The 26,367-nt window shown below is 39.6% G+C and overlaps 2 protein-coding genes across 3 annotated transcripts in view; one reads left to right on the forward strand and one right to left on the reverse strand.

The window, feature by feature from the left end:
* The window catches only part of MDM2 (MDM2 proto-oncogene), a 223,930-nt gene that overhangs the window by 166,271 nt on the left and 31,292 nt on the right, over positions 1-26,367 (reverse strand). The gene's annotated exons all lie outside the window — the stretch shown is intronic.
* CPM (carboxypeptidase M) overlaps positions 5,632-26,367 on the forward strand; it is a 34,632-nt gene continuing 13,896 nt past the window's right edge. The window contains exons 1-3 of one of the 2 annotated variants that reach the window (XM_064655705.1): positions 5,632-5,716; positions 5,862-6,012; positions 24,543-24,640. In XM_064655705.1, the coding sequence (XP_064511775.1) occupies positions 5,699-5,716; positions 5,862-6,012; positions 24,543-24,640 (267 nt within the window). In that variant the 5' untranslated portion in view covers positions 5,632-5,698. Of the gene's footprint in view, positions 5,717-5,759; positions 6,013-24,542; positions 24,641-26,367 lie in introns of those variants that run through there. The other variant, XM_064655706.1, reaches the window with a different exon arrangement.

A 26,367-nucleotide genomic window follows, 5' to 3' on the forward strand; every position in this document is an offset into this window, starting at 1 on the left:
TAATAAGCTTTCTGTCGTGACAAGTTGCCTTGGAAGGCTTCTGTGACTGGAGGAACTATTAGTATATTATAATTTTCTCTACAGAGCAATCAACAGTATTAGAGTAAGGGTAGCAGAGGTTCCCATATTTGTAAGAGCATTCTCTTTCTCAAATTTCTGTCTAATTGACATTACAAGACTGTTTGACAAGGCCTAATTAATCTACAGTTAAATTCAGTGTTAATGAGCTCGCATCATTAGCGCAGTAGGAGAGGTAAAAGGATTTCACATCCAGCCTATCTCTAAGGAACAAGCCATTGCCAGAAGTGAGGCACTGAACAATAGTCTCTCTCTTCTGAGCTCAGCTCATGCTTCCAAAGAAATTCTCTTTTGACCTGTGGTAACCCACACCTACCTCCTCCTAGCCAGCACTTCACTCACTTCACTTTCACTCTCCATGGACTGTCTAGCTCTTCTGCTCCCCCAGCCAAGGCCAGTGCTTCTATGGGCTGGATCAGGGAGCTGAGCCAGGTGAAAATAAAGAGATTCTTTGGAGAGAGAGAGAGTGTGTGTGTGTGTGTATGTGATTCGGATAGCTTCCAGATGCACCAGTTCCTCTATTCAACTGAAAACAACTGACCACTGGCAAAAGGGAGGCAGGAAGGCTGGGTAAAGGGATGCCTCTCTCAGGGACAGCTCAGTTTTGGGTTGTTTTAAGCTGGCCACAAAACCATACCCATATCTTTGGAGAAAAGGAGCCTGCATGGATCCTATGGTTTAATAAATGACAGCCTAACCAGTACACAGCCAGTACAGATTAATCCAAGAAAAGACTTGCCAGCTGCTTTCAGTGAGGTTAAGCAAGTGGCATATTTGTTTATTGCACCACTAAACATTCATTTTTAAACTACCAATCAGCAAATTCATAGCTATTGTATATCTAGAAAGCCCCCTTTTCTTTCCCAAAAGAAAAAGGTTGGTTCAAAACATCACAATGTATACTTTTCACTGATAGGAGATTTCAGCGCATACTGTTTACTTGGTTGTCTGTGAAGAGGCCCACTATGCATAAATCAGTCCAGAGAAATAGAGGATTGTTTTATTACACAATGAAGATTTCCAAAAAGGTCTTAATTCCTTGTTCAGGAAATGGCACCACTGTTTACTTGAAACAGATACATTACGTGGCCTGGAGGAATTTTGTGTAAGGAGACAGACTTGCTGTCATTGTGAGTAAGAGTGTTGTATTGTTCTTGAAAATGACAATTAGGAATGTATTTTGATTTGAAGGTAATTAGCAAAAAGGGCAAAACACTACTCCAAAGCTTGACAAATTTTCCAAACGAGGAAAACTAAAATGAGTCCAGCTCTTGGGATAAATTTCAGATTATTCAAAAATATTGCTTAATATCAACAAGAAATCAGCTATGAGGAATTTCTGTAATTTCCATGGTATTAACTGCAATGCATTTCATATACAAATTAGCAGACCTGACAAGATGCTATGCCAACATCTTAAATCTCTCAAATTTTTTTACCCTGAGGTCAGATTAGCGAGATGTTAATGAGTAGAAAGACTACTCTCTGTCCTTTTTCATATGAACTCCCCTGCTGAATCCTCTCAGTTGCTTTTTCTCAACCACAGTACCTATAGCCCTTCCGCCTTCCATCCTCCACTCACCTCCTCAAGACCTCTGTGGACACTTCTCACCTTCTTTCTTCCCGTTTACTTCCCTGAAATGCATCAGTCCACGGGCTGCTGAACTTCCCATCAAACCTTCATGCCTTTCCCCATTCTTAGTCCTGTGCTCTTACCTACTCGGGGACACATTATACTACAGGTGCAAAATGAAGTTCTGCCACTCCAAGGATAATTTCTTTTCCAATTACCTCTAATTCTGTGTAAACTGCTAAAAGGGCAAGTATAAGCCAATTTAAAAGGAGAAAGATAAAACTGAAAAAATTTACAATTATATTACAATACACAACACTCAAAACCTTTGTCTTGAAAGAAATCATGTTCTCATGCCTCAACCCCCCATGGAGCAGAACTGACCTGTTCTACCATAGCACATGTTGTCATATGGTAGCTCAGAATCTCTGCTGTATGCAGATTTTCCTGTTTGCAAGGTGGGATGAGTGAGAGGCTTGTCAGGCACGCAGTTGCTGTTCCAGAGTCCCCAGATAAATCAGTGTTTGTCTGGACAGCTCTAAACAATAGCAGCTGCTAACAGTCCCCCCGGGATAATTTTTTGATTTCAGATTACCAGACACAGCAGGGCATGCTGTCCTTCTTCTGGGATAATCCTTGTGCTGGGATGGAGGGGAGAAGATTTATGAACCAAATATGCAAGCCTAAGCTGAGAATTGCCAGGGTAGTAGAGACAACTAATCTGTTGGTGAATGCTCGAGAGCTTTCTGGTGCTTTTGTGCTCTTTCTTGCAGGGAATCTACCTTTTGCCCTACTAATAGCAGCTCATTAATTGATCAGTGCAGGTATACACCAGAAAGGCTTCATTGCTGTTTATTCTGATGCTTCGTATAGTTGTTTATGCTTTCCAGGACTGTGCTGTCCTATTAGCTTCATGTGTCTGTTGTAATTTGTACTGAATCCACTCCTCTGTTCCATCTCACTTGAGAAAGCCTTTATCTCGTGTTTTTCCCACAGAGAAATCTGATTGTCAGATCCGTGATTGATTCTGTAACAAGCTGATTGTTACATCCATTGACGTAAAAGAACAAGAAGCTGTTGTCTGTATACCTGGGACATGATTTCAGACAAGACAGTTTTAATAGCAGCAGTGATCCTTAAAAAACTTAATCCTTTTTGGTGATATCTTTGTATTTCTTGCCAAAAATATTCTGATGCTTCAGTTATAATGTAGTTCACTCATTTTTTTCTTACTAATCTTAAGAAAGTGCAGGAATCCTGTTTGAACAACGACGAAACAATTAAGATTTCAAATTCCATGACCGGCTCAGTGAATGGCTCTCCAAAGTCACAAAAGCTTCCACAAGATTCTTATACTGCTGATACCTATTTCAAATGTGTGTCCGTGAAGTGTCAGTCTTACGGTGCTACCTAACTATTGCTTGAAGAATTGTTCGTACCTGTTGCTCGTGGTAGGAATTTCTGTACCTGTCACTAGAGGGCAACGCAGCTACTCACATCATCCCACCACTCGGATGAGTTCCCAAGAAGCTCCCTGCTGAGATCCGCCGGTGCGAAGTTCACGCAAAAATTTGCAATTTTTTCTCTGCAAACCCCATGCTCGGGTACTAACTTTGATAGTCACTTGTTGAATACTTTTGAATGGACGATCCAGAATGACACTGAGAGGAGACTAATGTTGCTTACAGCAAGAGACCTTAACTTCTCTGTTTATGCCACTTCCTCATAGGGATCATTGCCCGCTGCAGTGCTGAGAACAATTGCAATCAGTTTTAGACACGTAGTCCCTGATTTTGAACTTCTGATGCTAATGAAAGATTTATCACTGACTTGGTTTCAGGCAGGATTTGGTCTTCGGTACTGATTTTTACCCACAAATGCGTACACCAGGATATTACTGGTCCGTGTTTGCTTAAACTGACCTTCCGAAAAGTGATTCAAATGCAGTAGGTGTCTGAGTTCCATACAGGCTGGGAAAAAAAAAAGAAAAAAAAAAAAGAAAAATTTTTATTCAGTCACATGTTACTCAAATATTGCCAAACAGGCGGACTTGCCTTAACTCGCATCACCTGAAATGGAAACAATCTATCATTTTGAACACTCCTAAATGCAATAATACTCTCATTTAACGATGACTATCCTGGCTACATTAAAGGGTGATGCAATTTCCAAATGAGATAACGCCGTGTGATTATCTAGTATCAAAGGTGAATTTAGTCATTTCACTGAGATAAAGATTTTACACTCCCTATGATTTTTGCTGTGTTGCCAACACCTACTCTGCCTTGGAGTCAGAGTTGTCTGATTTCATGTGATTATCTCGGGAAGGTTTCCAAGTACATTTCTGTTGGATTACCACCTATTTTCTTCCCTGCTTATTCAAGTGGTGTCTCTCGGTCATCTTTCAAGGAGCATATAAATATGTATATTTAAGTCGAACAAATTCAAACATGAAGTTCACATATTGACTCCTTCCTCCTGCTTCTCAGCAGACACGTTTGCAGTGTAACTCCACAATTTTTCTCCCATTCCATATAGCAGGTAACTCTAATCAAAATCAACTATCAACATTTCTGGTTTTAATAAAGAAGGTAAAAGACATCCATATTTAGGTCTTTCAAGAATTTTCTTTAATGATAAGAGAGAGAAAGTCTTGTCAAATTATAAGAGTCAAAACATGGTGAAGTCAGTGTATGGGAGAAAGGCTCTGGATCTGTTCCCCTCCCCTAGAATACCATGCTAGAAGGAACACTGTTCACCAGAAATATAACATTATATATCTCTTTTAACCAAGTAGCCTTGTACTTTGCATACATCTCATGTCATATATGATATGTAAGTCCCTCCCACGAACTAAGAAGGGCCTGGATGTGGATATCTTCCATTTTCACATATGTATGTTTCTCCTACATTGGGATACTACATATACTTGTATTAAAATATAGTTTCAAGATTTTTTTCTTAAAGCTTTTGGGTAAAAAAAAGGTACTTTTTAATTTAATGGTAACTTTTTGTTTAATAAGAACTTTTATTAACACAGTGTCTTCTATTTGGAATGCAGGACTTGTTATTTGGGATTGGCTCATACCTTCCCTTCCTTCAACATCCTTTTCTGACATTGACCAGTATAGTAAACTTCAGAAGAAGGCAGATGAAATCCCACTGCTGGTTATAATTTTTTTTTAATAAAAATTATACAGCATTTACAACAGTTACATTCTAACACTCAGCTATATCCACATTTATATTTTGAAATAAACATAAACACTGTCTTAGTTTTTGTTGCTGGAGGCCAGTTTCACTTTCTTTCTCTTAGCCCTTTTCAATCTTAAAGACAATAAAAGGTGATGAAAAAGTCTTTGTGGTGAATCCCAAGACTGAGATATCCCCAGGGCAATGTGGTTAGTGCAGAACGAAGAAAGGCATTTAATTCTGTAGATAGAATCCAGTCCCTTCAGTAAGTGAATACAACCCTATTAAAAACTCATCCTAAACCAAAACAACAACAAAACCCGCTAAGCACAGATTTTGTTGGATTTGCAGATAAATTCTCTCACGAGTCCCTATGCATGCAGAAGGTTTTGTCTGCTGCCGTCTGATCACACACCAGGAACACACAGGGGCTGAGGAGATTTATTTTAACAACTCTTCTTCTGAATCAAAACACGACCCAAAATCAAAATGTGAACTTTTGCGCCCCCGGACGGTTTTGAGTTTGGTTTGTTTACTTTTTTTTTTTTAACCCTCTGGTAAGAAAAACGAGAAAAACCCATCAGGGATTGATCAATAGAGGACAACAGCGAGGGCTGCGCCGCCCGCCGCGGCGCTGGACGGGAGTCGCGCCCCGCGCAGGTGAGAGCTTTTGGCGGGGCGGGAAGGAGGGAGGGGACAAGGAGAGGGATGTCTCCCCTCTCCCCGGCTCTGGGGCGGGCCGGGGGGACCTGAGTGGATGGGCCCCGCGTCAGTCAGGGGCAGGGCGAGGCCAGCGGCGGGGGATGGCGTCCCCCGCCCGGTGCGGGGCTGCAGTTGTGGAGGAGCGGCGGCACCATGCGGGCGGCCGCCGGGGTAGGGCGGGAGGCACCTGCTCCCTGCGAGGGCAGGCGGGAGGGCTCCTCCGCGGGATTGTCGCTATCTCGGCTTTGCTGCCGCTGCGACAGTCCCGCGGAGGGAGGCTCATCCAGCGCTGTTCGGTTCATCCCTTTCTTTCTAGGACGTGGTGAGCATCCTCTGCTTGGTTTCTGTGGCGGCCACGCTGGATTTCAAGTACCACCACTCCGAGGAGCTGGAGAAGTACCTGAAGGGGGTTCACGCCGAGTACCCCTCCCTCACCCACTTGCACAGCATCGGCCGATCGGTGGAAGGTAAGGCGGGGGGAGCGGAGAGGGGAGAGAAGGCTTTTTGTTTTAATTAAATTGGGACAAGTGAGGGTAAAGGTGGCTGCGGTAGCGTTTCGTGGGCGCTTGCTGGCGGCGGGGCTGCTCTAACAAATCTCTGTGAAGTTTCCTCTTCCTCTTCCTTAAGCGTGAATAACACACTCTGGCTGAAGAGTCATACGTGTTATCGGGGTAAAAGTTCTCCCAACACCTATATGTCTTTGAGAATTGGAAACCTCCTAAGTGGCAGTTTCAGAAAGAGGGCTGTCTTTAAGGAGTTTAAAATGTGTAGGACCCGTTTGCCAAGTGCCTGTTCTACGTGGGACTGCAATAACACTGTGTTTTCTAACTTGTGGTTTTGTTAAAAATACCTTCTTTTTTTGTTTGTTTGGTTTTTAACTTTATCCATTATTCCAGTAAATCTGGACTGACTAGAAAAAGGATTTCAAATTCCATACTGATACAAGGTTCTGTGCTTTAAATGAAGAATGGGAGTTCAGTCTCAAACCCTACAGAAAAATGTACTGAAATCAATAATCACCTTTCTGGCCTTATATAAATACTTGATTTTATCTCTCTGTGACTGGTACTTTCTTACCATAAATTTATCGGAGGGGGAATAATTTCTATTTTTTTTAAAGATATTAGAAAGATTAGTCTTTTGTTAGCAAATAAAAACCACTTTAGTAGATTCCAGTTCAGGAAACTAAGTTACTTTGATAAGAGGTATAAAACTAGATAGAGAATTCCTTCTTTAGAAACATCATCTGTTCCTCTAATCCCATTTCATACCACTGGAAGGAGACAGTTGTAGCTTCTATTATCAAATCTGAGCTTGAGTTAAAAAAAAAAAAAAAAAAATCTGTATTCTACTTGGTAGATAATCATGATGAATGCTAGTATTTCCTTTTCCTGCTTCCTTCTTTGTTTTACCATGTATATCATAGTAGACAAGGAATGTAAAGTTATTTAAACTGTGTTGTTATTGGTTTCATCAAAGGCAGAATTAGATTGGATTGTGTTATTCATGCACGCAAGAGAAGACTAGTTCCTGTGAGTATAGTTCCCTCCAGTACAAACTACCAATTATCCACATCCTCATTTTCCTACCTTAAGGGAACTTAGCTAACATTCTGATGATAGGAATAGATCCTGACTTTTCTGCCAGGAACTCTGCTGGCTTATCTTCATGCAGGTAGGAAAAAACCTTTCATCCAACCTGAGAGACTGAAACTCTGGCTTTTACATATCTAGATACATTAAAGTTGATAACATGAAGTGTTCAACTTGTCTTTGTTCCATCAGGATGGAAACTGGAAATTCATCATCTCTTGCTTTTGACTGAGCAATGCACTGAAACATCATTCAGATTTTGATATATTGCCTTCTGCTTTGCCAGACTTAGTGAGAGGAGAATTGTGTGGGCTTTCCTTGTTCTGCCAACTACATGTCATGATTCATGACTGTGTGCCTGCAGTGTTTTCCTGAATGGAATAGGTGGGCAGTGGAAAGTTTTTCAGTGCCATGTAAAGCAGAATGGTAGTGAAAAATGTTCAGTGCTTCTCTTTCATCTCATTGTAAATGTTAAGAGATTTCTACCCGTGTTAAGAAATGTGCCTTCAGAGTCCCCTGGAATGTGGCAGAGGACGGTACTGAATTAGGGTCTAATTTTCCTTCATTTCTTTTAGTAAAAAAAAAAAAAAGTTTTATGACAACAGTGGTTATTTAATTTTGGTGAAAATGAAGTTTCTATTTTGGTCAATGGGCTGAAGTTCTATTCCTCTTTTCTTAGTTAAGCTGACACAAACAAGACTATGTGCATGCACTTACTTTACTAGTGTTGTCTCTCTGCCAATTAGCATTAAATCGTGATAGCAAAATGTACTTATTTAAATTAATTTCCACTTCTCATTATCAATAACATAAAACTGAGATCAATGCAATGTAGTAAATTGACATTCCTGATATGGAAATTCTTAATGATGAATACAAAATCCCATGGATCAAAGTAGTGTCTATAAAGCCAACGGACATAATTTTACTGTTATCATAAGTGGCTACTGTTCCCATATTATTTGTTAATCTAGGGCTTACTACAATTTTATCCAATAATCTAGAATTTTATTCTACCATCTAGATTTGGATTATGAAGAATGTTTGACTACTCCGTGTGTAGACACAGAGCTCTACCAGGGTGTAGAGTCTTCTTGCAGAATCCTACAGTTTAGGTCTGGGGCCCATCTAGTCTGAGCTCCTATTCAAAGCAAGGCCAATTTGAAAGTTAGATTATGATGCTCAGGGCCCTCTCCACTCAAATTCTGAATATCTGCAAAGGTGGAGATTCTAAAGGGTCTCTGAGTACCTGATCCAGTGGTCAACTACCTTTGTTGTGCAGATGTTTTCCTTTTTCTGATTAGAATTTCCCTTGCTATGAGTAATGTTAACTGTCCTTTTGCTGTGTGCCTCTAAAGGTTTGGCTCTGTCTCTATAATGTCCCTTTATTTATTGGAAGATTGTGGTTGTATCCAGGCTAAACAAACTGACCTGCCCCAGCCTCTCCTCAGACACAATGTGATCATCTCAGTGACACTCTGCTGGACTTCCTCCGATGTGGTGTTGTCTCTCTTGTGTCCAAGAATTCATAGCAGGGCATGGTACTCCAGATGTAGCTTTAATAATGCTGAGTGGAGGGGAATATTAATTTCTCTCAAGATACTGGTTTCAGTTCTTGCTGATGCACCCACCCCAACACACAGATGTTTTTTTCTGCTGTGAGAACACATTAATGACTCACATTTATCTTGTCTACCTGGACATGGATCCCACATCCTGCAACCTCTAGGCTGCACAGCTGCCACCTAGCCAATCTGCAACCTGTGCAAGCATGGGGTTATTTTCTTGGGTTCATGATCCAAATATGGTTCATTCCAGGTGCAGGATTTTGCATTTACATTTGTCAGACTTAATGAGCTTTCTTTTGAAAAATTCCTACAACTTGCCAAGGCCCCTCTGAATGGTAGCCCTGGCCTTCCTGAAGATATTAAACAGTATCAGCTTCAGTATTGACCGTTGAGGAATGTTGCTAATGATTTGCTGTCTCTTGAACCACCAGCTGCTCAGTTCAGCCAGCTTTGACCTTACTGTAGTCTACTCCTTTATTCTATGTTCCCATCTTGTTTTCGAAGGTACTGTGAGGGTGACTAGGCACTGGAACAGGCTGCTCAGGGAAGTCATGAGGTCTCCATCCTTGGAGATATTCAGAAGCTGTCTAGACACAGTCCTGGGCAGTCCTGGGTGTAGCAGGCCCTGCTTGAGCAGGGGGGTTGGACCAGGTGACCTCTGGAGGTCCAATCCAACTGACCCTGTGATTCTGTTGAAAGCCTTGCTAAGGTCAAGACTAAAGAGGTAGGGTTCTTTCCTCTTTCCCACTAAGCCAGTCATTTCTGCATAAAGCCTAAGCAGTCAAGTATGATTTGTCAGTGATAAATTTTAGGTGAAATTTACAAAGTGGTTTTATTTGATGTATGTAGACAGCAATGTACGCGGCAAAATCAGTACCAAGATCCTCAATGGAACGCAAACTAAAAGAAGCCCAGTCTGTTTTGTGATGGTTTGCATCGCCATATAGAAATTCCCCTCTGACAGATTACTGGGAAGAATGTGTTTGAGACTGGCAATGGCCTGTTCAGTTTCCAGGTTTGCACATTTGGAAGCTATGATATTTAATTATGCATCTTCTCTGCTAAGCTATTATCCTTAAACAAGGGGGGAAAGGAGCTTAAAAAGATGTAGCCCATTGGCTGACAAAACTGAGTGTTATGTGTTTGATCTAATTTAGTGATCCTCAAATCCTTCAAGATTTGTAGGTGATCTACACATTTGTGAGAGACTTGATATGGTCTTAGCAGCCAGTAGGCAGAGATGTGTGATGGCCCAGAAAATATCTTAATTCTTTTATATTGTTTCAGGTGTGTTGTTGAATAAACTCATAAAAGATCTTTGGCAGGAGTTCTGTTTTCTAATACACCCAATCTCAGAACGGCATGTGCTCTGTATAATAATAGAGGAAGCTGCAGAGCTACATCAATCTGGAGAATGTGACCTGATGTAATCATATTAACCTGTCCTGCCTAATGCCACTCCAGTGAAAAACAGACTGACTCTTCAGCACGCAAATCTTAGAGTCCGTTAGCAAAAAGAAAATATTTGATGTATGCATGTGATCTGTGGCTTTTCATTGTTCAAGATACAGTGCTGTTGTGATCCTTTGAAAAGAAAATGAAGGTGGTGGGAAGCAGATTTAAGGATTCTAACAGACCTGATGACCTTCTTAGGAGGACAAAGACAAGCAACTCTTGAAAGAGCCAAGTGACTTTCATAATAGATCCACACTCTTTAAAAACTCTTCAAATACTCTCTGGATTCAGATAAAGCCAATTATAGGTTGGTTTAGATCTAGATTTTCTGGAGGCCAGTCTGCATTTTTGGAATTCCAGTCAACTTGGAACAATTGTAAACATCCTTAGGCCAGATTCTCCTCACTGAGCAGAAAGTTATGTTTGGTTAAAGTACTTCTGTCTTTACCTAGTGAAGTTTCAAAGTTGATTTCATAGATTAACATCTCTGGCAGATTCCATCGTTGGAGAGTCAAAAACTAAAACAAACTGACCAGATTTAATTCTGGTTCCACTAGAAATTCTCAGAAATATCTTGCAAAAAACTGTCGTGAAAGCTTATTTAGGTGAGAACTATGTGGTTTAGTCATCCTGTTCTGATGCTTAGTATTCAATTGCTCTCTCTATTGCCCTTGGCCTGGCACATTCTGTCCATTAATCTTAAGCACTTTGCTAACTTTGATTTTTTATTTTCTTTATTTTGTGAATTAGTGAATATCGCTTATTAGCATTCTGCTACCCCCGCTCTATAAGCGGACAGGCTGAAACATGCAGGGGTGTGTGTATGGTTGGTGTGGGTTTTAAAGTTCCTGGAGGACTTGCCCATGGCTGAGTGTACAGATAATACTATGTACTACAGGGAGGGTGTTCTCAGTGGAGCTCCCAGCAGGCCGGATTTCCCAGTGACTCCAAAGAGGTGCCTTTGGAACTCATTATGTCTCCTTCTTGCCTGCATTCATGGGTTTTCCTCTGTGGAAAACAGAAGGGAATGGCGCATGCCCAGGTTTCGATCTGATAAGCAGCTGTGACTTCAGCAAAAGGGCATGCTAGGGATTAGGTAGTGCTGGAGGAATCATGTGCCTGGTAATGCAGTTAATAGAGAACCTAGGGAATTAACCTGTCCATGACATCATTCTGCACAAACATCAATGGAACGTGTCCCCAGGATGTGCCAGGGACCAATTTAAATCTCCTGACTCTTCTGATACAGCATGATTGATACCTTTAGGGGTTTATGGGTGGCTGTTGAACAGGGGAGTGCTAACTTGAGGTTCTCTGCCCTCCAGGGAGAATATTTAATAACAGAAGACTAGGTATTGTGTTTGTCTCATATATATATTAATAGTCTGGGTATGTAGTGGAAAAATTATGTCTAACTGGGAAAAATTAGAAACTTATTTTACTTATTGTGACACAATATGGAAGAAGCCTGGGTTACTACCATCAGTAGTAAAGTGCATTGTAAATTTTATTGAATTTAAATTAAAGACACTTATATTCTGGATGTTTTTACTTTGTTTAAAATACTAGAAAACAAGTTTTATTGCTGGAGAAAACAAAGCTGAAATATGTATCCATAAAATGTTTGTATTCTATTGGAATTATTATCAGGTTAGTTTCAAGGATTCTGACACTCTGCAAAACAGAATGAGAAGTTTATATACATGCCAGTGTAGTTTGAGGTAAGTTTCTCAGTGTTACCTGTGATTAAATGTTTGTACAAACTAAATACTAGTAGCAGTGTTTTTTAAAAGAATGAAATCAAATGCTATAGAGAGGATTCTTTTTGTCTGGAAAATAAACAAGTTGTTTAGAGAAAAATTCACAGGGAATGTGATGTCTTTAAAAACAATATTACAATTATCTTTTTCCATGGTTATGTGATGTGAGGTATATTTGTGTAGAAGTGTTACCTTCTTTTTGTTCCATTTGATTGCTGCAGATGGCTTTCCTCCTGTCTCCAATCCTTGATAATGTCTACTCTTCCCTTGCTTCCTCATCTCCCACCCCACAAATTTCCTTAGTACTGTGAATTAGGCTCATCACGCAAGCATGGCGTGTATAGATAATATAAGGTTTGAGGCTTTTCAATGCTTATTTTTAGAAACAAGAATGAATGAGACATTTTCCATTCCAAAGGCCTTGTGCAAATCATACTAAAGTCACTTGCCTCCAGTCCAGAGTTTCATGTAAAAATCATTTAAAACTTACCACGGTAGTTAAATTTTTACCCATGCTTGCCTGCTCCTCTTCTGAAATTTTTTTCCTCTAACGTACCACTTGCTCTTTTTGGTGTCTTTCCTCACAACCATTTTTGTTAGTCTTTGGCAGTACTTGTGGCATATAAATGTATGTTAACGAGATTCTAGGTAGGTTTACATGTTCGTTTCATTATTGAAAAGGTTTGGCTTCATGGATGGGCTTGATCTTAACAGCCTTGTAAACTCTATTTGCAGCATATTATGTGAGTCACTGTGATGGGAAGGGGAAAAAAAAAGAGGAGGAGTTCTGGCTCCTTCAGGGTTTGTCTAGTCAAAGCTAAATCATGACTTTAAAAACAAAAAGTATTAGCCTGGATTTTTAAAAGTTTTCAGCTCCCAACTGAGCTTTGCTCTAAATCCTGTGTTTAAATAGAACTATTACTATATTAGCTTCAAATTCTAAGCTTATTTGTCCTAACTGAAGCTAAAAGTTCTTTAAAAGGTAAAATATTGTTTAATATATCATCTGACTGCATCCTCTAGCTCTTTGACTCAAGTAATGTGACACAGGTAGTTTGTGTGCAATCGGTCCTCCAGTAGCCAAATACCAGTATTTTGTCTGATGATAACTAGATTAACATTGCTTTCCTGTCAGTATGGCAATGCTTTTTACGCAAATAATTTATAAAAAATGTGTAGTTTGGTCAGCATCAGATGTTTAAAAGGTTGATAAGTTAAGATATTATTCTTGCAGGTGCAGTCACTGACTCTGAGCACATTTGTATTCTCTTGCAGTGGAAGCAGAATAATTTGCTAAAGTCTTCTTTATGCTTGCTGTGAATTGGTCAATCATTTTTTTCTCGCCTTCTATGTTCTCTGCTACTTAAATACACTTCTTGCAGAAAATTTTGTGGGAAAGATTTGATTTTGGTTGGTTGGGATTTTTTTACTTTTGTTTTGTTTTTTTTTTTTCCTGGAAATGTGGCATGTCAGACATTTCTGTCCCAGCCTAAATAAATAAATAAAGTCAAACAACTTTGTGAAGGGAACCTATCCGAGCAACATAGATAAACATTTCTCATATATAAACTGTTATCTAGTACTGAAATCTTTATGTTGTAACTTCAAAATGGAAAGATCTGATCTATTTAGAAATATTCCACTGTTTGTGTGAGCAGCATTTATTTAAAGCCAGCCTTGCGAGAAAAAAATCTGTCCTCCTCCTTACTTTCTACTCCTTTCTTTGTTGTTGTCTAGTTGCAGAATATATCTGTCAAGCTTTTCTTGAGAGATATAAAGATCTTAAGCCTGCAGCCATCCTGTTTCCCCTCAGCAAGGCTTTACAGCTTTCCATGTTTGTTTAGAAGTAGAGAGAATTGACAAATGGATATTGTAATTCACACCAGTGAAGTTAGCAATGCTCTGGAGTTTGTGTGACATAGAATCAGTGATTGCAGCTGGGGGATGCAGTTAGATTCTTGTCTGTTGCCATATCCTTTTCTGGTGTTGAGAAAGTAAGTATGTAAGAGATTCTGTGTTTGGGACGTTTGATTGCTTGTTTTTAAACCAGCTAAAAGACAAATCTTAGAATACTAACAGTGATACACAATGGATGTAAATTAATGTTTCCCCCCCCTCACTCCTTGTAGGATTCTGTGTTTTGGAGCATAGTGCATAAATTTTTAGCCATGTAAATGAAGTATGATTCTGATCACAAACTTACTTATAGAAATTAAACTCTTATCCTGTGCCTCGGTTTGATCCAGCTGGTGAATGTCTGCGTTCTCCTCCTAGCTTGAGGAGAGTGCAGTAACACATCCCTCCTACCTCCCTTCAGAGGATGAGGCTTTCTAGTAGAATAGTGTTTCTAGTAGCTCTCTATTCACTTCCCACAAAAGGAGAAGAGCATCCCTTCTGCATGGTGTTTCTGCCTAGGACCTCTGGCTCTAGGTCCTTGGAGCTACCAGTGTTGCTTGTTCTCAGGGCTACCCAATTAATTTACTATGGTATGGCATATTGGGTTCAGCTAGTTCACATATGTACATGGAGACCTACTTATAATACATTAATTAGTTGATAGGCAAGATGTGCCTTCTTACCCTGAAGCGTTTGTTCATTAGACAATTGTTCTCTGCATGATTTTGCATAAGAGAGAGATTTTTCTTTGAATGAAATCTGGATGTGCATGTGACTTCTGAACTTTCCGAAAGTTCTGCTTCCTGAACTTTTTATTAATTAGAAGATTAATTTTATGAACTACAGAAGCAAATAACGCATAGGACTGGCTCTAGGTCTCTTCACCTCCCAGCTGAGAGAATACCCTCCCTATAAACTGTTCCACTTCTGGCACAGTCACTCTTATAAGCTATGCACTGGCTCAGATCTGAGAAAGAGGTTAGAGGATGCTTCTAAGCAGATGATTCTGCAGTTTGAGATCTCGGACTTACTTGTTATGGGAAAGGTCAGACCATGGCAGTTAGAGTTATTTAATTAAATGACTGTAGCTGCTATGTAGCATGCTGAGCTCACAGTGGATTTAGGACAGTTGAATTACATTTCCTCTTTGTCCCTAGTCAATGTTTTCTGCATCAATGGGTCTTGCAGTTACATGGGGCATTTAAACAGAGCTTGAGCAGATCTAAAAAAGTAACACTTATCCTAAAGCTAAAATAAAAGTTTACTATGTTCTCAGTAAGAAATAGAGTCCTACTGTATCAGTTTGAAAGTCTAGTCTGGTTCAGTATCCTTTTTTTCCAAAGAACAGCTAGAGAAAATTCTAGGAATAAGGCAGGCACTTCCCTGGTATGCACTTCTAGCAATGTGCAGCGTGGATGTTTCTGACAAAGCATATTTCCTGATTGAGGTACCTAAAATAGGTCAAAGTACAAAACGTACTTTGATACACAACTGCATTTTGCTGATCTCAAAATCCCAAGAAGAAATAAACACCATGAGAACATGCTTGTTCAAGAGACTTCCTCTGTTTTTAGGTAGTAACACTACCTAAATTCAGTTGTTGCCTTGTGTCTTTGTTACTTTTTCTAAAAGCCAGTCACAAATATTTCTACAGAGACATTTTGCTACCTGTTTTGAGAGAGAAACGGGAAGCAACTGGTCAAGCTAATGTAGTTTGTTAGTTAACTAAGACAGAAATAGGTGATTGTGACAGAGACTGGATAATTTTTAAAAAGTTAGTCTGTCCTCTGTTTTTTCCCCCTTCCAGCAGGTTGAAAAAAATTAGTGGGGAAGGGGGGAAGCTACTCACTGTCTAAATATGTAGGATTCTGCTTGTCAGCATTGAGATGCGCATTGTTTTGAGCTTCCTATTTGTGGGGCAAACAAAAATTCTTGGCAGATCCTAGATATTATGGGGTAGGCATAGCAAATCTCTTAATGAGGCACTGCAATGCACTGAAACCCTCAAAGTGCTCTAGTAACTTCTCAACCATATATGAGCAACAACCTGTAGTTGGTTTTCTACTCCCTCTCTTGCCTTTACATGGCTGAAATAGTTTTGACCTCCTCTGCCTCTGGTGGCAAAAGGGTAGGCCAAAAAACCTCTTGAATTGGGATAAATCACAATTGAAAACAAACGACCACCCTTCTTGTGCCTGGCTTGTGTTATAAGCAATCACTTTATTCATGATGGTCCAATGGTACTACTGTGAATGGGTAAGATTTATTTGTTTTATGTATACAATAGCTTTCCTGAAAATTACTAGATGCCTACCAGTTTCACAGCTGTCTCAGAAAATAAAGTACACATTTTTAGAACTAGGTTTAAAAACCCTGGGGTAATGGAAACAAGAGTGAAAAGGAAAAATAATCTGTTTGGTTTCTGGGAGTAAATATGAAACCAGTCAGTGTAAACAGGGGGGAAAGCCTGTTCAGACTAATTCTATGTGTCTATTCTGTGTATCTGTGGTGTTCTCATCTTCTTTGTGAGCAATACTGAATAAGGTTAGTATATATTAATTTGAAAACAGTATTCCCTCTGTCTTGTTTTTGTTTGGCTTTTACAAATTTATTTTTATTTCTTCATTTTTGTTCAAATAATCTATAAGGTGCTATTGTAGAGACTGTTCTCTGCATTAGCAATTTTTCGTAGTTTTGTGTATAAAAATTTCATAATTTTGTGCTCAGCTTGATTATGAAAACTGGAAATGGTACAGTGATGAGTCACATGTACCTAGGACAGAAAGAGTTGCTGTTCTCATAAGATACAAGTCCTGTGAAAGTGTCCAAAGCAGCTATGGATGTCCTAATCAACAAAAGATTTGTAAACTTTTAGGAAGATAAGCAAGCATGTGAACCATGAACTCTTTTGACTCCCTTGTGTGCTTTGGATACAAATAAACAGTATCTGGTGTTTTTTTTTTTTAAAGAGTCTCTGGTTATTCCGACAGTTCTGCTTATAAGGAGCTGACTCTAAATTGGATTGGCTGGTATAATCTCTGGGAGTAGATAGGGGCTTATTGAACAGTGGGAAATTGTTACTTTTATTTACTTCTGGCCTTGGGAGAAAGAGCTTTATGTCTGTAATAATACTTCTGGTCTCTTCCCACGTATTCCTTAAGCAGTGGCTGTGGTAGACCCACAGCCTAATGTTACCTTGAGTTCTTTTGGCTTTTTTCTGCTTATCTAAGCACCATGCTGAATATTGCCACATTTGCCTGGTTGACGTATGTGATGGATCTGTATCTTTTTAATCCTTTCAAATACCTTGAAAACTTTCTTATACTTAAAGTGTCCTAGCTCTTCTTGGGATATCAACTTTGTTCATTACTAATGTCAGTGCTACTATAGGCCAAATCTTTAGATAATCCATTCTGTCTCAGTGGACCATGATAACATGGTACAGTGAAATTGAGGATAAATGCTCAAAAGAATCTGATGTACTACAGTTGTTCATATAGATGTTTGTCTGATCCCAGGTTCGAGTGTGTAGCTTATAGTGAGAAGGCTTTGCTCAGAAGTCTGGCTGGATTAAACTGACAAATAATGTACTGGTACCTCAAATTCTGTTAGAATCTGAAGCAAGCCATGTGTGCTGTTGGGCAGTTCCCTTGCAGAAAACAAGTTCCAAAATGGCTTTAGATTTTCTATCCTGAATCGATGATGACAAATCAGTGTGCCTCAGGGCATGGATGCTGCTGGTGCTTGCTTAGCAAAAGGGAATTACTCCTGAAGTCCTCCATTAGCTGTGCTAGCTGTTTTGCTGGAAGATAGTGTTGCCCTGCTGTTATCAAGGAGAAGCAAACACTTTCTGTTGAAGCTTGGAAGTACAGGAGAATTTAATGTCTCTATTTCCATCTTCTTGCCTATGTGTGTGCACATAGGAAGCAATTGTATGTCTATGTTACATGTTGGCAGTACTGAGCTCTGCAGGGAACACAAGTACAGATCAGAAAAATTAAAAGGCAAATAATGGTTTTTGTTAGCAAGGGAAAAGATTTACTGTGAATGTGATTTAGCAGTTATAAGTGATAAAGCCGGGATTGACTTTTTTTTTTCCCCTCTTCCTGCAAGATAAGGAATTTTTGTTGTTTTAATGAACATAGTTTGACTTAATCTCAGAAAATAGATGCCAGATGCAGCTGGGAAGATATTCTGATACAGTTCTGCAGCAAAAAGAAAACTGTAAAATGCCTTAGTATCTTGCATGGTAACAATGAACATAGATTTACACTAGTGTTACAGGTAGCAAGTGAGGGTGGAGTATCACAACACACAGCAGAATGTGTTGCCAAATGCAGTTAGGGAAATGTTTTCAATATTAGTATGCATAGTTAAAGTGGATTAAAGAGTGTGTAAGAGATTATGTGGGAATTGTGGTATATCTACAGAAGAATTTATGAAGGAGTGACTCTCATGCCATCCCATCTCCCCACGATATTTTTGCATAAGTAGTGCAGATTCTAGTTATTTGCATTGTTTCTCCTGTCAAACCATAATTATGTAGAGGTTGCTTTTGCAGTGGAAGCTGTTGTAAAAATCAGCTGGTGTGTTTTTATTTCACTGCTGTTACTTGGTGTTCTCATCATAGAATCTAGGCTGAAGCTCTTCTATTTGTACTGGAATTGAGCAGGATTGACACAAGCTATGCCTAAGGCATAACCACCACCCTCTCATCTTCTCATTGAATAGAATCTTGTCTGTCTTATCCCACTTCTTATTTGCAGTGCTTTGGTGGTGTACTTTGGGGATCACAAACATTTTAAGAGTTTGTGTGAAGCACAATAGAATGAAGGCCCGATAGTGTGAGTTCTCAGGACTGCTGAAATATCAATAGCCAGTAACAATCTGAAGAATAATGACAAAGCTTTTAAGTTCTTTGAACTTTTTATTTTGCATCTCTATCTTCTTTTCTTACTTCTAAAGTGACCTTCCCTACAGCTTAGGGTCCCATCTTTCTGGATAGTATGCAGACCACCCTGATAATATGCCACTTGGCCTGTAGAGTTTGTTGACGAATGTGGCATAAGTAAGGGTAAAAATTAGCAAGTTTTAAGGAAGAGGATGTGAAATAGAAAGCAAAGTAAATTGTTGTGTCTTGTATGTAATCTCGAAAGTATGTTTTTTTGAGGTTGTTAGTTTGATTAGTTATAATGTCATGTTGTTGTTTTTTTTTTCATAATCTAGCTTTATGTACTTTTTGTAGGTAACACAGATGGATGCAAGTAGATTCATATCTGAGGCCCGGACCTAAACTCTAAACCCTCAATTTTCTAGCCACTATCAGAGCAATTTTTGTGTGAGCTATGTTCAGAGCTATAGATCTAGAGCCAGAGTAAACTCTTTTTGACGCTGTTTCACACAGCCTTCTCCTGGACAAACTGGCAAGATTCAGGTTGGATAGGTGGCCTGTGAGATAGCTAGGAAACTGGTTAACAGACCAGAGTGATTGGTGGTTTTTACTCAGGTAGGTAGCCTGTCACAAATGGTGACTCACAGGGGTCATAGTGGACCCTACACTGTTTATTATCTTCATAAGTGATCTGGATGATGGAACTGAGCTGTCAACATGCTTGCTGATGACACCAATCTGGGTGGTGAGATGGACAATTCAGAAGGCTAAACCATCTTGGAGAGACCTGGATAGGCGGGAAGGGTGGGCTATCAAGAACAATATGAATATTAACAGTGACAAATGAAAAATCCTGCACCTGGGACAGAATACCAAAACATGCAGTACAGGTGATATCTACGTGGCTAGGGAGCAGCCTTGCTGGAAGGGACCTGGGGGCCTGATGAGCAACAAGCTGAACACGAGTCAGCAGTGTGCTCCTGCAGTGATGAAGGTAAATCAGATGCTGGGCTGCATCCACAGGGACATTACTAGCTGAGATGGAAATGTGATCATCCCACTCTGCTCAGTGCTTGTGAGGCTGCACTTGGAGTGCTGTGTCCAGTTCTGGCCTCCACAATTCAAAAAAGATGTGGACAGACTGGAGAGGATCCAAAAGAAGACTACAAAGATGATCAAAGGGCTGGAGAATTTGCCCTGTGAGAAAGGATTGAAGGAGGCTCATCTTCCTGGAGAAGAAAATACTTGGGGGGAACTTCATCGTAGGATTCTAGTATTTCAAGGGTGGTACAAAGAGGATGGAGCCTCTCTCTTCACAAGGAGCCATGTGGAAAAAAACAAGGGGCAACAGATACAAGTTGCACTGGAAGAGGTTTAATCTCAATATGAGAAAGAAATTTTTAGAGTGAGAACAATCATTCACTGGAACAACTTCCCCAGAGATGAGGTAGAGCCCTTATCACTGGAGGTTTTAAAAATGCAATTGAACAGAGTGCTTGACTGATTTTTATCTAGGTTCCCTTTCCCATGTAAGGTTGGACCAGATGCTCTTTTGAGGTCCCTTCCAACCTTGGCTGTTCAATAATTCTGAGATTGTTTCTACAAGTAAATTGTTTTGTGATCTTGCATTCTCATGAGTGTCAATCTCTCTTCCTCTCCTCTCTGTCCTGCTCCTTTCGAGGCAGGACTGCCTCAACATGGATCATCATTACTGCAGTTCCTTCCCATGAAGCCAGTGGCCAACATGTGGCCAACCCAGGAGGACTGTAATGAGATTATTGTTTTTTCTTGGTCAAAGTGGTCCTCCCAGCAAACTTTTGAATCAGTAGCCTAGCCTGACTGGTACTGACAGTGGGTCGGGGGCACTGCCCAGTCATTTCACTTCATTTCCTACCCATGAATTTCTTTGAAATGACAAGTTTGTCATAAATGAAGCTGTAAAGAACCAAGTGAAGAAAAGTAGAAATAAAACTCAGAACACAATCCGAACTCCAACATCTACACATTGATTTGGTTTCTTTTTCACTAGATCTGGAGATCAGTTTCACTTCCCCGTTTTAATTACTAGTTTTTGTAGGTCTCTTTAGAATACTGATACTATGCTGTGAACTGTGGCAATGCTAGGAAACATTTTGAAAAGTTAAAGACTGCTCATTCTACTAGAAGCTGTGTGGTCTGGCTCTGTTCCAAAACAAGTCTTGTTACTTGTCCTGAGACACACAGTTAGAAACATACGTTTGTCTTGATTACTTAAAATATAGTTTACTAATTAGTTAATGTCAGTTCTAGTTTGGCAATTTGGCAGTGAGGAATGGGGTTTTTTTATATGTTCAGTTGATTCAGAGCATGAGAGGAAGCTTAGTTGTTCACCTCAGGTACAAACCCAGAGTTATCAAGGCTTTACTGATTAAAGGAAACCATCCATATGCTGAATCTTTTTATATGCAGTTAATTACTGCCATATGGAAAGAAATCTTACATCATTCCTCATAGGTACACTATCCAGTACTGCAGGCTGAGCAGACCTAGGAATTTATTTTAATTGTTAGTGGGAGGTTTAATACCTCTTACAAACTGGAAATGCCAGGAAATAATTGGTATCTCAGTTCATGGGAGTGTTTATCATTTAGATGGCCCTCACACAAACTATAAACAGTCTAAATACTAATGCTGGAAAGACCAATTTACATTTAGTCTATACTTAGCTCTTCCTTGTGTTTCCCATGAGGGCAATTTCACAGTGAGAGCAGCAGGAATGAGCACTGCTCATGGCAAGCCATTAGAAGTACTTTTTTAAAATTTGAAAACAGAACAAAATATTATTTGTAAAATGTCTCAAATGATGGAAACATCTAGAGCATTTTACTTGTACTTGGACTCTTGTTGTTTGAGTGTATACATAGTACTGAATTGGTGCTAGTACTGTTATGGGGAAGTGGCTATGAGATATCACACTGTCCTACATTAGTTCACGAGCTACTCCAAGAAGTCTGTAGCAGTGGATGAGGATGTTGTCATTGCTGGTAGCTGGATTTGAAATAGCCTTTGTGATCTGCTTCCTTGCAGATAAAACCAGGGGCTAATCTTAAAGTCTGGTTATTGGTGAGATAAGATGCTTCATGTTCTAGAGACTACAACATTGCTTGGGTGCTGTGATCAATTGGTTATTTTATATATTATGATAATAATTATGTACAGAAAGATAATATAAATGTAGTAAATATATTGGTTAGTTTAGTGCAGGCTCAGGACATTAAATCATCTCACCTTCTAAGTCACTGCTTTTTGCTTGTGCAGGAAACTGTCAAGGATTTGAGGAAAGTAATGCTTTTAATTGGCACTTGCTCTGAAAAGTCTTTTTATGTGTAATTCACTAAACTTGTTGGCTCTGAGATATTTTGAAACCCTGTGTGCTTGATACTCATGCTGATAATGGGCAGTTTCAGACCTGAATGAATTTATAATCTTATTGAAGGCATAGGTTTCCTCTGTAGGAAACCTTGTGTGTTACAATTTAGCTGTAACACAATTTACAGTTTATCTGGGGGAGAACTGGGACCATCAGGTCTCCAATGTAAGTCCTTTGTTACATTAATCTGATAATTTCACTGCTGACTTTTAGATGTTGGATGTGCTCTTGGGCACTGCAGCTCAGTCTGATGAACCCCTCACTAGGGAAGCTGCACGTTTAGGTTCGCAGAAGTCAACTCTAGGTTTGGAATGTGGTGAGAAGGCTGCAGTCTCAACTGTAAGCAGTTTTGTTCTGCTTGGTGCAGCAGTCCCCATGGCAACTGACACGCTGGAACCAAGGAGGGATGTCTGAAATTTCCTTCCAGTAGATGAAATGGGAGCTGGGAGGAATGGCTTAGAGGGCATATGGACAAAGACTCATAGGAGCACTCTGGAAGGCCTTCCTTGGTAATTCTTTGCAGGATACAACCATGGAGAGAAGGACACATTGCAGAGATGGAAATTAAATTGAGATTGTTGTCCATGCTTGATTATGACTAACAGTAGCATATGTTTTTCACAACTAGATTGTTTTCAGTTCCAAATATATACTACTGCAGCAAAACTTGTCATGTGTTTTCACAGAACTGCAGAATAGTTGAGGCTGGAGGGGACCTGTAGAGGTTTTGGAGGGGAGAAGGACTAGGGTGGTAGGGATTAGATGTTCTCTTGCTCTCCTTTTTGAAGCAGGATGTGCTTGAAAGATAGTATCTCTGGGTTCTCCACTCTGTAACTTGTCTAAGCTTACAGAAGTCAAGCTTTTGTCTTTTTTTTTTTTTATGTAGCAGTGGCTCTGCATGCAACAAAGCCAAACAACTAGATTCCTTGCCAGATCACTTACCACAAAATTATTTTTAAAAATATGGATTGCTTTCTCACATTATCCTTTAATGAAAGAGTCAGTAGCAGCATCTCACAGCTTCGTGCATAGCATATGGTTACAAGGGTTGAACACCAATGTCTTCTAGAGTAACCGTAAAATCAGGGGATCCTGTGATCACTCGTTATTGAATCTGTCAGCTCTTAGTGCTGCCTCCTAAGCTGAGACTGATTCAACCTGTTAAGTAAGAATTTAGTTTGGGAACTACTGTCTTCAGTTTTACCTCTTATAATTGTTTCTGTGCATCTTGCAGTGTTCTTTCAGTCCTCTGCAATTTTTTTCTCCCATTCCTGAAGCCATGACCCTTGTGGTATAACTGCTGTGAGTCACACAGCTGGAAAAGAAAACAAGAGTGCTGTGACATGTGCATGACCATGGAGGTCGTGGGTTGAGGAATGGGAAATTTATATGCTCCAGAGCTTGTTTACAGCAGATTTGATGATCCACAAAGATTTACGAAGTAATGCTTTTTATAGTACTGCCTATAGCAGCACCTATGTTCTTCTTTCTTGTAAGTAACAGTGATGGCTGGACTCGTCTCAGACAGCTCACGGGTCCCAGCTAGCCCTGTGTGAGAGCTGGGGACAAGTAGCATGCATGAAAGGTCTGGGCATTAGCAATCTATAGGCTGGGACTGCTATTGTCAAAGAACTGGTCCAGTTTCATTGCTGCCATCTACTGAAACTTGAGTTTTCCACCTCAATGAACAGACCAGTGGGAAGCAGAGTTTTGCAGATGAGGTCTGAAATGCCACAGTATTGCTAAAAATAATAACAAAAATTGCCCCCCCCACTGAGGACTTCCAAAATGTATGTATGTTTGTTTATTTTGTTACTTAAAAGTTCAGCTTCCTGTGCAGCATTAGTGGTCCTAACTAATACTCTTTCCGTAGCTCTTAATTTCTTCCCTGCTGATATATTTGGAATATGTCTCTGATACAGCTTTTCCTGGTACCTCCTGTTTTCTGAGCAGTAATGCATGAATGTGTTAGGCTTTTTTGTGTTATCTTTAGTACAAAAACAGATATTCTTTCATTGTGATAATGAAAACTTCTATATATACTTCAGAAAAGCCTTATAGTGTAATATTTTGGGGGGAAGACTGATCTTGTTTGCTAAATTTGATTTGAAAAATGTTTATTGCAAAAAAAAAAAAGCCTTCTTTTCTAGTACTGGCTAAATGCTGTAGAAATTGCAGGGTTCACTACATACTTGGTCAGAAGGCAAAGTGTATTTGTTCCTATAGCTCATGTGGCATATATTCATAGAATAAAAGCACTCCACAGTCTGCTTGGATATGTTATATGTAGGACTGACTGGGCACCAATGAAATATGAGAAATTGTATGGTGACCTTAATGACCAATTCTTTTTATTCTTTTTCTTCTAAGGTTTGTATGATTTTATACTTGTTTAAAAAATGTCTTTTCCCCTTCCCCTCTTAAAGGTAGAGACCTGTGGGTTCTTGTTCTGGGAAGGTTTCCAACCCATCATAAGATTGGCATTCCAGAGTTCAAGTATGTTGCTAATATGCATGGGGATGAGGTACGTTTCCATTTTTGCAATGTCATTTATACCAAATACACTTATCAGGGGTTTAGAGTGAACTTTTCTCTGGCATGTGCTACTTATTATTGAGGTATGTCATAACTCAAAGAGGACATAATATGCGTGTATTTCTTGAGGAATTTTAAGAATAAAGTTCCCTTGTTTTGGTGGAAAGACTTTAACAGACCTGACATCATAGTGAAGAGTCCTACAATCCTACACCCAAGGCATCTCTTAAGTAGAGAGTTTTGTCTTCTCCAAGTGATAAAACCCAGAGGCTTTAACTTTCCTGTCAGTGAGTCAGATTCAGTAGTTTGCTTGTACATTATTGTTGCCTAGGCATGGAATATGACTGATAGATCTCTTTGAATACATCGTAAGATTAAATAATAATTACTGTGAAGCATCAAATTATTTATTTTAGGAAGAAAATTTATCTTGGAAACCCTAAGCTAGGAACACCTAAATTCACCTGAGCTAACACAGTGAATACAAAACAAAAAGCAATTCCAAAGCAAATAACTTGTTCTAGGAGGAATGCCCACTTATTAATGATAAATAAGAGAATGGTGATTATCAGCATTCCTGTTGCAGTACATGAATCTGGATCAGAAAGAATCAAAGCTTCACTCTCCTCTATAGTACTTTCTTGCTTTCTACTTCCCTTATTCTTTAGCTTTACCTGCTTATATTAGTCATGTTCAGGATAAGTTTAAACTACTCAATATGTTTTTATGCAGTCTTCATGTGAGGGTTAAATAATTTAACAGGAGTGTGTGTGTGTGTATGTATGTATATATATATATATGTATACTAGTCTGTGAATTCCCAAAACTAAGAAAAATATGTGTAGTAGGAAGTGCATCCTGTGTAAAGGGCAATGTATTACAAGTTATTACTATTAACAGTACTGTATGGGAGCACTTGCACGCCTACAGGCACTTATGATGTTTTGTGCCAAGAATTTTCCCCAAGTGAGACTAGTTTCACCTTGTTTGACAGTGGCTATGCTAAAAGTGCTGCTGGAAATTTGACTGATTTGGAATTTAACTCTGTGTGGGAAGAAGCTGATTCATGGTTTCAAACGTGTTACTGGACAGGGTTTGCAGCTCCTGAAACCTGTTTTGTGGCAGCAGGGGAGTATATGGTGCCTAGGAACTGAGGGTCCATTTGACAATCCCTGATGAAGGGAATGGCAAACCTATGGCTACAGATCACTTAGCTTTGATGGGAAGGAGGTGGAGAACAAGATATGATCTCATCCAGAACGGCATGACTGTCATATCCAATGTTGCTGCACTGCAAAAGGCCACATATATTGAAGCCTCCACAATGAAACACCCGTGCCATTATCACTGCCCAGCTGGATACATACAAGGAGCTCTGAACACAGGAACAAGCACCGTTTGCATGTGCATAGGGTTGAGAGTTGCTGCAGATTGGCAACTCAGATCACTGCCTAGGATCTAAGTTTTTTTATTGTCTTCATGAGGAAATGAGGCAAGATTTTGTTTTAAAGTCAGACACAGTGCCAGACAGTCTGAGCAGGGTTGATCCTTGAGATGCCTGGGTACCATATAGTATGTGGCATGCTACATTCTCTCTTGTTCACTAGACCAAGCATGTACCTAGGGAACATTCTGGAAATAGAGCTATTCTTCCTTTCAGGCCCTCATGATGGTCTTTGCCTAATGGGGTTTTTTTGTGTATACATATAATGCACA

Source organism: Pseudopipra pipra, chromosome 5 (assembly GCF_036250125.1).
Source record: "Pseudopipra pipra isolate bDixPip1 chromosome 5, bDixPip1.hap1, whole genome shotgun sequence".
Classification (NCBI taxonomy): Eukaryota; Metazoa; Chordata; class Aves; order Passeriformes; family Pipridae; genus Pseudopipra; species Pseudopipra pipra.